This window comes from Haemaphysalis longicornis, unplaced genomic scaffold (assembly GCF_048455015.1).
Source record: "Haemaphysalis longicornis isolate Haplotype H1 unplaced genomic scaffold, Haemaphysalis longicornis Haplotype H1 scaffold_20, whole genome shotgun sequence".
NCBI lineage: Eukaryota > Metazoa > Arthropoda > Arachnida > Ixodida > Ixodidae > Haemaphysalis > Haemaphysalis longicornis.
This window is the reverse complement of record NW_027526296.1, coordinates 4,135,347-4,148,032: the sequence shown is the minus strand read 5'-3', so window position 1 is coordinate 4,148,032 and position 12,686 is coordinate 4,135,347. Positions and strand designations below refer to the sequence as shown.

Sequence of the window (12,686 nt, the reverse complement as noted above, 5' to 3'; positions counted from 1 at the left end):
ACACTATGCTTCTATGTCTGATGATCGAGTAGGTGTCTCTTTTATTAATAGCTATGTGTGGACCTTGCAGGTGGGCTTTAAACCTTTGCACAGAAAGAAATGTGAGGGGTCAGAGTTTGTCTTGGAGGTCTGGAGATGCAGTAGGCCGGGTTATCGAAAAACAGGGATAAGCGTATGGCAATAGTGAGGACGGAGGAGGTGTGGTGCTTTGTGCCTCAAAGGCAGATTGCTTTAGCGAGTTGGATGGGTTGCCTGCGAATACCTCGCAAGAGATTTTTGTATCGAATATAATAAGGGAGGCCACTGCTACACTCAGTAAGCGTGTAAAAATCCCAGTTCCCTTCAGGGCACAATTTTACATGTAGCCACCGACTGCAAATTGTTGCACAAGTGGGTGAAAACTATTCAATCAATGCATCATGGTGTCACTCTCATAAAGAGTGCACGCAGGCAGGTCTTGTTCTAAATTGTAAGGAATGGGAGATAGTAGATATTATTGGTTGAACCTACACGGAGAATAAGAACTTTAAGTGTACCAAACTGTGCAGTGCAGTCCATGCATTGCAGTGTCAAATCATATTTGTAAGTCTTGATTACTGATGTGCATGGTTCTTTTACATTTATGAATCACTGAAGCATAAAAAGTGCTTTTAAAATTTTACTGTCAATACAGTATAAGGCCATCCACATTACTACTGGCAAAATGCAATATTTCATTTCATTTATTTACACCTGAAAAGGCATTACAGAAGGGAATGCATACAAAAAATAAGACGATGAGAACAAAAAGAATACAAAATTGACAAGGTGAAATTCAACTCACTGCTGTACACGGTGTTAATCAGGGTAATGGAACAAACAATGTGGCTCTTCGACGTGCAAGCGCGAGTCAACACAGGGTGCGTAATACGTTATTTGCAGCTGGGATCTGAAATCATATTTATCCTCTCTTGCTAATGGAAATTAAATTTCATGTCGCATTTTTACTGCGTAAATATGAAGGTAAAATTATTTAGACCGAGCGTGTTTAATTACATTCCATATATCATCAGCAAGTGAAATATTTCATTCATGACTATTAATTACAGCACAAGACTCGTAACCGCCCTAGAGCGTAATAAACAGCTGATACCAACGTTATGTACATCCTATTGTTGAACGGTAAAGCTACTGTTTATGCCAACATCAAGTATAATAATGGGGCATGCAAAAAGCATTACTGTAAATGAACTAGTTAGCAATTTTCACGCAACAGAGCATAACGGAGTACTTTTAAAAATTTCAAATAGTTGGTAAAGAAAGCCAGATAAATATTTGTAACAACGTAGGTGTTTTTTTTCTTTTTCTTGCAACTTGTGATGCTGCTTAGCGCGTGCTTGGGGCCTGTCGCACTCCCCAAACGAGACAGAGAGAAAAACCCCGTGCCTCAAACACTCGCTCACGGATTTTATTTCAATTGCTACGTTCAAATGTACATATGTTCGCAGTAAGCGATAGTGTTCGCAATAACTATCGCTTTGATTCGAGAGAATTTCCAAGCATCTGTGTCCTTCGTCAGTTGTTGCGACGTCCAAAAAAAATACGAGCAGCAGAATATTGGAAGCAATGTGCCCTTTGTTCGAAATCTTAGCGCAAGTGAACGAGTTGTTATGGCAAAAAAAATGTCACAAAAGCGACATACAATCGCAGCGATCGAAATGAAATGTTGCCCTGGCCTCTGTAAACTTGCGGATGTCAATAAACGATTTGTTCTCACTTGCTGCTCACTGTAGTCTGTGCCAGTCGAGGACATCTGGTCACCTGGTGTAACATCACTTCACTAGCGCGGCGCAAGTAAACACGCGCCTAGTGTGCCAGCCGGGAACCAGCAGGAGCAGCGAGCCGGCGGCCGCCGTGCGAGGGCAGCCATGTTATTAAAGATCTCAAGCGGCCTCTGCAAAAAGCATCCGCCATGTTTACAGCGCGTCCTCGGTAGTTCACGACGCCGCCACTACGCCTTTTCTGGCAGTACAGGCAAAGCTAGGCCTTCGCTTCTCCAAAATCCTCCCTTTTGTGTGGTGTGCTCCCTCCCCGGAACCCTTTCGCCGCACTTTTAAAGACGGCAGTCTTTCTTGGGCTACTTCAGTTTAGAAATTTTGTTCTCTCTGTATGTCTGTCTGCCTGCCTGTCTGTGACCCGATTCAGCCACCCGGCCCAACTAAAACAAGGCCTGCGGAATAGTCTTATATAGTCGCAGCTAAATGTGCCCTTCAAAGTCCGGTGTAATGTTCATACTTGTCAATATTGTTGAAGAACAACAAGTCATTACGCAAATATAAGACAACAAAGTAACACAGAAGTGATATTTGCAGCGTTCCTTTATAAAAAATCGTACATGTTCGATTTGTGCGAGATTAAATGCTCCATTAAGTGCAAACAAAAAAAGCCGCCCGCATCTTCCCACGGGGGGAACTCGAGTAAATGCGTCGCATCTACTCCAGTCAAGCAAAGCGTCACGTCAAGCGTAAGCCATGCAAAGACGCCCTTGACTGAATTCCGAACGCGCGCTCCGCCGCTTATATACGTTGAGGGGACTGCGTAAGCCGGTCCCAGTCGACGACGTTGGCGTACTTGTAAAGCGGCGTGGACTCTAGGTGTTTGAGCCAACCGCGGATGTTGCTTGGCCGGAGAACGGCACACCGGTTATATGCGCAGCGCGCCCGAAGGAGAGGAAACCGCGGAAGAGAGAGTACTGCACATGCGCCGGCCCAAGCGCGTCTGCCGCGGCTATGACGCAACGTGCCACGGCTATGACGCAACACAATCCAACACAATCCACTTCAATCCAATCCAATCCAAATCCATATCAAGCCAAGCCAATTCAAGCCAAGCCAAGCCAAGCCAATCCAAGCCAATCCAATGGAATCCAATCCAATGCCCCTCGCGAGAGAGTGTTCGAATCCAATCCAATGCCCCTCGCGAGAGATGTGTTCGCTTTCGCCTCGACTCGACGCGCATGCGCAGTGAGCGTGCGGACTACGGACGCCAACGCGGGTGACATCGTGAGTTACTGAAATGCTCTGCATTTAAAATTCCCTCCGCCGTCGCCTGCTGTCGCCCTCGCCACTATAGCTTCTGGGGGCGGTTTAACAAATCAACCGGCAACAGTCACGAAAGGTTCCAATAGATAGATTCCACGCTCTGCTTGCAACGCACGTGGAGTAGAGAAACGCGGTTCAATAAACGTTGAAGTAGGGCACCTCGATTCACGCGCGTCTTCACCGTACGGCAGCGTTGGCATCGGGTCACCTGGTTTTGAGCAGTGGAACGCGGGAAATTTAAAATGATTTAGGCAAACCTATGCCGTCTTTACCTTGGGAGGAGCGCGACGCAAGAGGAACAACATGAGAGGTGAGCGGTAAAGCGAAGTGAGGCATTTACTTGACAAAAGTCAATAAAGTCTATCGTCTTTTGACGACATTTGCAACAAAAGGAGCAGATACGCGGCCAATTTTGCTCTGCAGTTTTCTTCCTGTCGTCCCTCGCTCGGTTACAACGCCGCCGTCACCGTGCCCGTGGCAGTGCCCGTCGCCATCGCCGCCGCCAAATTGCATAGCGGCAGTGAAAGTGCTTCACACTAAACATTACACAGCAGGTGCGGTGGCACAGCGCAGTGCGTCATTTTCCCTCGTGACACTAGCCATGCTCGCATGTGTTTTTCAACAGTATGCCATGATTTTTACCTTGACAATTTCAGTGCGTATGCTTACCCCCGAGGCCCTTCGTAAAAACCGCAATTATTCATCCAATTAATGATAGTGCTTACTAATTATCAGTGAGCGGTAGCGGGTTTTCTTTTCAGTTGAATCAAGACAGAATTCTCTCACCGCGCGTTGTGAACCGCCTCATTTCGAAGGCCTCCCTCGTTTTCCCTTACAGTTTTACTTCGTATTCGTAAAAATCTTTCGGGATGTCCCCCGTAGTGAGGAGTACGGCTCTCCCTGCTCTCGTTGTTAGGAAGCTTTGCCTTTAGGCTTCCCTTTGTGCTTCGATCATCCCTGCTAGTTAGTTGTGTACACCCAGCTTTTGAAGCTTTTCAGTTGTATCGCTAATAGAGAGACCAAGTACCCTCTTGATGCATTTCCTCATGAGAATGTTGACTTTGACCTCCTCGGTTCCGACCCAGCCTACCGCTGCTGCGAAGTAGTTTACGTGGCCCATAAGGAAGGCGTTTTAAAGTCTTAAGAGTTTCTGTTCCGTTAGGCCTCCTGGTCTGTTTGATACTCGTGCGACGAGTCGAATTGTGTCTTCCGATATCTTGGTGCTTTTCAATCGTTCTCGTATGCTATCCTCAGGATTGTATCATTAGTCCGAGGACCCTCAGTGGGTCTTAGGTCTCAGCTTAGGTACCCCACAATAAATAAAAATATTATCGCGCAGATAAATAAAAATATTGTCGCGTATCTGCTCCTCTCGTTGCAAATGTCGACGAAAGGCGATGATCGACTGGCACCCCTGCCAAGTAAATGCCTCCCTTCTCCTTCCCGCTCACCTCTCATGCTGTTCGTCTCACATTTGGTTCATCCCAAGAAAACACAATAAAGGTTTGCTAAAGTCAATTTAATTTTACCGCATTTCACTGCTTCAGGTAGAGTGTCTCGATGCCAGCGCTGCCGTACGGCGGAGACGTGAGTGAATCGAGGCACACTATTGTAACGTTTATAGAATCTCGTTGGAAACGGAAGGTGGACCCTGCCGAGTGGAACCTAAATTTCATTGATATTGCCATTTGATTTCTTAAATCCCGCCAGGAGGGGGCGCGGGCAACAGCAGGCGACAGATTTCGGCAGCTCATCTGGTATTACAATTGCTAAGTGGTAATAATCATATTAATAGCAATATTTAATCAGCCATTACCTTGTACACCCCCTCTCCCCCAGCACCGCCAACTAAAAAACAATTCCGAAGTTTCTGGTTGTATGTACACTTTTCTAGGAAGAGAGGTAGCTTACTGGGAGCTTACTCATTAGTTGAACGCACCTTTAGAATGCCACGCTATGCCATATTGTTTCTTTGCGTGTTTGAAATGACGTATTGAGCTTAAAAACGGTGCGGGGGTAACTGAGTTCTCCTACGCTTTTTGGAGTGATTGGAGTTTGCTCTAACTTGTGCGCTGTCGCAGCGGACTGGACATATTCAAATGACATTCTTCACCCATTCCTTGCTTTTGTTTCACTTCTGCTAAAGCGCAAGCAATAGTTGACCCATTGTGAAAAAAAGCGGCGCTGTCGAATACAGAAAATTGGCCACCGCTAGGAAGAGCTGTGCGCCTTGGTCACATTTTTCTATCAACAAGACGCGCAATGCTGCAGCATTAAATCGAGAAATGACGATAATCGAGGAAACGTATAGTTCCGGCGTCCAGTGACAGAAATCAAAGGTTCAGTGCCCATTAGCAACAAAACAAAGTTCAAAGCTGGCAAAGCGCAGTCTTTATCTACCGGGGCCGCATGCCGCTTCATCCGGCGAGTAAGGGTGCGCACTTGTCGTCCTCCGGCGCTAAGCCCATGCTGCCACGGCGCCTTCGTCCGCTGTCATTCGACGCGATACCCTTGGACATTGCGCACTTAGTGGGGCCGTGGACACCCTTGTGGCTGCGGGCCAACCTAAGCGGTGAGTGCAGCTTCCACTTGTCGGCCATCATGCCTCCCATGGTGTTGGCTGGCGGGAGCTTCGTCGTCTCTGGCAGGGAGATCGCCAGGAAAGCGAGGAACATCAGGAGGAGGGCGACGACGGAGAAGGCCACGCCCTGAAGCTCCGCAGTGGGCACGTCGTTGAGGAAGGGCCCCACTATGGCCCCCATCCGACCGCTGACGTAGCAGAAGCCCACGCCTGCGCCCCGAACCACCGTCGGGTAGAGCTCGGCCGAGAAGGCGAACAGCGTGGTCGCGGTGAACTCGAACACCAGCAGCCACAAGACGGTGACCCCACCGTGGAGCGCGTATGACCCGCGGTACACGTCTACCACGGCTAGGCATCCGATGATAACAGATAGGGCCGCCATGCTGTAGGCTAAGGACAGCCGACGGCCGATGCGCCTCAGCACGTAGACGTTCAGAGGGAGCTCGATAATCCTCATCGCCAGGAGGGAGGAGCGTGGCACCCAGCTTGTGCGCATAACTTCGCTTGTGTTGAGGCTGAAGAACATGGCAAATGTTATGCACCAACAGCCGAAAATAACGATGGACCGGTTCCGCAAGCTCTTGTTCGTTAACAGGTCAGATACGTGAACATCTGCAAAAGGAAGTGCGTCGTTGCTGTCAGTGAGCTCTCGTCCTGGCAAGAGGCGGTTACCTATAGACGCAGTTATAATAATAATAATGACGACTCAAACATATAATTCGGGCGAACGCTACAGGAAACCAGAATGAACTCCCAGATTTAAATTTAAAGGGATTCTGCAACACTTACCATCGACTACTCGGAATGTATTTTGGGGTAAATTCTATTGTCCCAGCAATCTCCTCCCGCAAGAATTATGAAAATCCGTTCACTATCACCGAAACTACGCGCGATGAAAAATCGCGCATAAATGTTCCGTCTCAACTAAACCACGGACAACGCGACGAAAGCTGCGCGCTCTCTCCCGGAGAGGGGGGCGACGCGCGGCATTCTGTTTGGTGGCCTTCGATATGTCACAGGCCGGGGAGTTTCGTCCTTTTCCCCGCAACGTAGACGGGTCTATTTATGGTCTGGTACCACAAAAAAGCAGGCATGGTGGCCTGCTCGCAAGCAAGCGCCCAGGCTGGTAGGGCGTTTTCGGAGCAATAAACGTTTGTTGTCGAGTGGGCTCGTTGAAAGTGGAATATTTAGTTTGTCACGCAAACTCCGCGTGCACTCAAAACAAAAGAAACACCAAAAGCATAGAAGAGGTTCATACACAGCGCCGACGACAGCTGATCGTCACAGGAAATGCCAAAATTTAGCCGCGAAGTTGACCGGCGACAGCCAATAGGACAGCCAGGACAGCCATGGCCGGATTGACGTAGCAGAGGCCATGCCAGGGGTGCATAATGAGGATAATTGAAGAGAGAGCGGTTGGTTTTTCCGCGTCTTTCACGGCGATTTGCGCGCTTACCGCTTCACATGCACGTGTAATATTTGGCTCCGGTGTTCCTGAAAGTTTAATCTAAACGTCGCGCAGGTTTACTTGCACTGCATGAAGAGTGTTGCAGGGTCCATTTATACTCGGTTTACGACGGAGGGCCGATAAACCTTGATTGCTTTTCCATTCCTTTCATGACATCCTTTTGCCCCACGCACTTTTTAGCCTCTTTACTGGTCGCCCATGACGATGTTGCTGCTTGTAGCTACATCCTTTCTTCTCCTCCGTTTCCATCTCGGTCTTACCATTCAATCCTCCTGCTCTTTGATCTCGTTCTCACCACATTGCCATCGTCATTTAACCTCGCCTATGCTTGGCAGGTGGGCATACCCATGAGCTCACTGGCCAGTCGAGACGAAAGATTTCCTTGCAAACCCCATGTATAACCACACTTTTGTGTGCCATAAAATTAGTATTGCAACATGGTTCGGGGAGTAAGTAAAGCAAGAAGTCAGTGTTCTGACCCTACGGCAAAATCAATGTGGCACAACACATGAGAAACTCTAAATAATGACGTAGTCTGATACCCCTAGGTAACTGGTCCTTCCTCCATGCTAGTGAATTTTAGCCGCGAACCAGTGCATCCCAGACGCCGTCTTTGTTTCTCGCATCATAAAACTGGAATCATGAAGACGTTCTGCCGCGAATCTGGTACCCTGAGATAGCCACTCTGCTTTCTGTGCACCCGTTATATCGCGGCTGTTCGCGCATAATCTTTCGACTCTAGAAATGTGGGCGTATTACAGGCAGAAATATGCAAACGACTTCTAAAAAAAGTTATTTTAGCGGTGTTCCGGTCGCCCGTTTTTGTATACATACTCAGCTTTCTCGCTCAAAATTAGAACCTCTCGGGAACGTAGAAAAACCACTTTAGGAAAATTATATTTGGCGTAAAGCTAGAAGTCAACGTGAAGATTAAAACGCTAAAAGAGTATTTCAGGTTTCTGAAGATTTTTTTGTGTAATTTGCTTTCAAATCTAACTCCCCATGCATTTCTATGGGGTAGTTCCCATGGCTCAGGAACCCAGTCGCGCAACGTGAGCGACTTGAAACTGTGCACAAAGCAAGTATTCACCCCAAATATTAGCTGTGCAAAAGAAGTTTTCATTTCGCTAAAAAATTGCAGACTAATCACTGTTCAAAGGACTGCCATGAGCGGGAAAGCTACACATGCGTAATAATTTTGCTTGTTACTCAAATCCAACTTTATTAAGAAAGGCCATCCGTGTTACTCAAAAGGGTAAATAATCTTTCCGGAAACCTCACTTTGGACTTGAAGTACTAAATAATCTGTTGTATTTTTCTTGTATCAATCACAGAGACAACGCAAAACGAGCCTATCTTAAACGAAACCTATCCACCCTATGGCTTGACAAAATGTGCAAAGCTGGAATTAGTTGATATGGTAAGACTTGCTAGTAAATCAACGTACTACCATTTGTCAACAGCAACCATCCAATAGTCAGTCAGTTGGCAGAGAAAGAGCGAGACGCACCTTGAGTCGACAGAATGGTATCGAAACTTCCCCCTCGCCCGTGTTCGAGCTGCTGCTGCTGCTTCTTTATCTCATCCCGGAGCTCAGCGAGGCGAGCCTTGAAGGCGACCTGGTCGACCTTGTTGACACGCGCCGCCCACAGCAAGACGCCCTCGGCTTGACTCACCCGCGCGGTTGCCAGGAGCCAGCACGGTGACTCCTCCTTCAGGTACACCGACAAAACTAGGGCACTCGCGGGGACCATGTACGCGATCTGCGCCATCTGCCAGTGGCTGATGAAATCCATGACGAGCTCGCGATATATCGCAGACGCAACGCCAGCCACGGTTATGGAAAGAGCGCAGAACAGTGCGCGGTGGTCAGTGTCGTTGACCTCGAAGAGCAGCAAACTCGACGTGACGATCGTGCTCGAGGCCGCCGTGGACAGGACGAAGCGGAGGACTGCGAAGGCCAGTATTCTGTGGGCAAACGCGGTGCCGATGCCGGCCAGAATTAGGAGAACTATCATAATGCAGAGGACCGGCCGGCGCCCGACACGGTCGGCCAATACCCCCGCACCGGCACCACCCAGCACGCCCCCAGCCATGTATACCGCCGACAACAGGGACAGGATCCGACGACGGCCACACACGAGGTCCCAGGCACCGACTATTGAACGCTCTCCAGCGCTTTTCTCGTATTCCCAGCCGGCGTCGCAGGGTACCACGGTTCGGTTATCGGCTCCCAGGTCTTCCGGCACGGGAAACGGGGGGTCGAGGCGAAAGCAGTGGCTGTGACGATCATCTGTGCCGTCTGCCGGGGGAATGCTGGCGTTCTTCCAGGTCTCCAGAGGCAAGTCGGCGTAGGCCGCCGGCGCCCTACACCAATGGTCGACGGGACGCGCAAAGTCACTGGAAGCCAACTCGTGCACACGGGATGTGAAGACGGCCAACATCGTGCACAACAATACCAGCCTCTGGAAACGACCTTGGCCAAATATTAGAATGTGTTCCAGCGGCGACGTCTTGCCCGCGAGGGTTGAACTCTTGGGCGGTACTCCTGGGGTCAACGGGGACGTCGGAGACATGATTGAGGAGACTGGCAAGTTGGGATCTTGGGCCTGCACTACTTCTGGGGACATCGGGGAAATGACTGGTGATGCAGGCATGTTCAAAAGCATCTGTCTTCCTTGTTCGGGCTTCGGCGTGTGGCTGAGGCGGCAGAAGATTTGGACGGAGCAGCCGCAGCAACAGACAGCATAGGCGTGCAAGGGTCTTCTTCGAACGGGAACGGCTGCGGGAGCGTGTGACTAGTCGGCTGACGATGTTGATGACGAGGATGATGAGGACGACGAAGACAACTATAACGACGAGTACTACCTTCCCCGAATAAACTAAATCACGGCCTTAACTAGTTTGGTGTTGCCCAGCTTTCGCCACACACCGTACATTTAAATCTGCCCAACCCCCTCCCGATCCAAAACAAACTGATGCACAACTATTATATGAAATAGCGGTTTATTCAATTAAAAGCGGTCTGGCACGGGTTGTTTGAGCGGGTCCTCCCCCGAACGAACTGGTGTATGTGCGCAAACCCTATTGCGATCAATATGAACTGGCCCATGAATTGCAGGTTCCAAGAAATGGCCCAGTTATTGAGTCTACTGAGAACGACAAGCATTTATTTGTTTATTTTCTCTTACCCTCCCTCCCCTTTCCTTTCCCCCATCGTGACCAGTGGTTATTCTTTTCTATTAAAGATTGTCTCTCTCTCTCCTGAAACGGGGATTCTTGGCCAGCCCGCCGTGTGGGTATGTGCTTCTATCTGTCGTTACGAAGAAACCAACCCAAACGCGCAAACTGAATCAATGGGTCGGCCAGCGAGGGTGCTTTATGCACGTAATAAATTTCATGAATCGTCAAAGATGCAAAAAGATTAAATGACCGGCATAAAGGTGCAATGTATCGTCTGAAAAAGGACACGCTGCGAAATATAAAAATAAAATAAAATAAACTAGAACAACCGTGAGGAATCCAATGATGCGAAGAAATATAAAGAATCATTTTAATTCTACTAAACGATTTTGAAGGCAAAGCTTTCTACCTCGACCAGCCAACAGTTCTTTCAGGGCGTGCGGGGCAATAAACTCCCAACGTGGGGGTGGTGGCGGCGGGGAAGGGACGGAGGGTTTCACCCATGGCGCACACTGTAGATGGCGCGGCGAATTTAGCCAGCGTTCCCCGCGCGAAGGTGCCTGCTCGCCGGCGGCGTATCGGCGTACGGCTTTGTCTGCTTTTGCGAAGGTTGTTTTGGGCCTGCCTCGGCGCAGCTTCGCGTTCATTGCGCGCTTCTTTCCCATGGCGTGATTAACTTGTTCGGCAGCACCTCCTGGGCAACCCGGACACGACGAAATTAAGTGGTCGTGTGGCAAAGATACCTTACTGATTGGTTGGCAGGGCTGGAAAACAAAATGTAGGGCCCGAAACGGTAACTTGTGCGCGCTGCTTGCCACTCAAGGGACTACGTTTTCTCAATAGCGGAATACCAATCCGTTTCTGCTTAAAAAGGTATTACAAAAGGTGGAAGGAGCAAATGGTTGATAAAAAGCGATTATAAAAGTTCCCTCAGGTTTCCCCCAATTCTCAAACTTACTAAAATAACTAGTTTTCATAGGCATAAATGGGAATCACTAAGCTCACATGATGAATAGTTTGGATGTCTGCTCTTGTGCCGCGTGGTTATGTAACCCCAGGATAGTAAATCAGGATGGCTTTGTTCCGCGGTCTCACGACGCTCCTCTCCGTTTTCTTTCTCCCGACTCACGTCCGGGATACAGCGGCGGCGTGCGCAGCTCTAGCCAGGCCGCGGCCGACGCTGCGGTGTTCGGGACACCACCCCCGCGAATTCTAGGTAACGGCCGGCACAATGTCTGGTTCCACTCTATTTAGAGCCACGTGTGTGGAATCAGGTGACGTAGCACGGGCAATTGTTGTGGGTGTCGGTTAAAGCTTTGCTTTTTAATCACCTTCGTAGCGTGTGTTGGAGCGAATTTTCTACATATTACTGTGGTGAGACTACAGCTTTTCTGTGGTGACACTAAGCCACTTTTGTAGCCTAACGGCGGTAGCTGAAAGTTCATTAAGGCTGTGAAGAAGGTTCTGCCACAATAGCGGGGTCTGTTTGGTTAAAATATTGATAAACTTCTACATTGTGATGACACACAGTGATTTTATGACAATGAAGAGTTGAACAGTTCAGTTTGACGTTGTACGAATAAAATGTCTACCTATTGGCGGTGAGCGCGAACACAGGCGGCGCTGCGAAGCGCGCCTCCATGACGTCAGCTTAGGGATTCTCGCATTTGTCGTCTGCTTCAGTCAGGATCGCTCTCTCTGCTGTTTCTTTGCGCTCAGTCCACGTCTGATGCTTGTCCGCACCAGAATTGGCGTGTGGGTAACTTTTTATTATAATAAAAGGCTTAAAATCGCATACACTAGCTCATGGTGTCAATTAAAGTATAGTTTTGGATACCGCTACAGGAGAAACATTGCCGGCGCCACCCCATTCCTTGCGAAGCCGGTCCTGTGCGGAGCGCGAAGAGTCGGAGCTAGGCGTCAGCTTCTCATGTAAGCATTCGAACAAAAGGAACAGTCAGCTGCTAATAACCGACAACAGCGAAAATGGAAGTCCAAAACAAATTCTAGGCCTTCAGGGCTGTCGGCTTTGGCAGAACGCATCACGATTCCCGGTAATCATATGTAAGGTAAAACAGTTTTTGCAACCTTGCCGAACGCTCGAACGCGTTTTGTCACATCACTTTACGTTGTCAAGGCATGAAAGTTTGCCGACATGCACTATAGACTGCAAAAACTGTAGGTTGAGTTCCAAATAACCCAGTGTGTATATAAGCGCGTGCTGATTCTATACCAGGCATCTAACCAGTATGGAGGTTTATTGAGCAAAACGAGTCACGTCTTCGTTAAATTTATAGTAACACATATATGTTTGTTAAGACCTGGAGGGATATTTCGGAACATTTTGCACAGCCACATCTTCCCGATATTCGGA

The 12,686-nt window shown here is 48.7% G+C and overlaps 1 protein-coding gene across 1 annotated transcript; it reads right to left on the bottom strand.

Moving 5' to 3' along the window:
• Positions 1-5,497: 5,497 nt before the first annotated feature.
• On the bottom strand, positions 5,498-9,573 carry LOC144172368 (solute carrier family 22 member 7-like). The gene is made up of 2 exons (XM_077701122.1): positions 8,640-9,573; positions 5,498-6,273 (listed from the first exon to the last, which is right to left on the bottom strand). The coding sequence occupies exons 1-2, from the start codon at positions 9,571-9,573 to the stop codon at positions 5,498-5,500; spliced, it is 1,710 nt and encodes a 569-aa protein (XP_077557248.1).
• Between the last annotated feature and the right edge of the window lie 3,113 nt (positions 9,574-12,686).

Coding starts and splice junctions, on each gene's coding strand:
- LOC144172368 (XM_077701122.1), bottom strand. CDS start 9,573: ATGTTGGCCGTCTTCACATCCCGTGTGCACGAGTTGGCTTCCAGTGAC. Junction 6,274..8,639: donor TACCATTCTGTCGACTCAAG/GTGCGTCTCGCT, acceptor TTCCTTTTGCAG/ATGTTCACGTATCTGACCTG.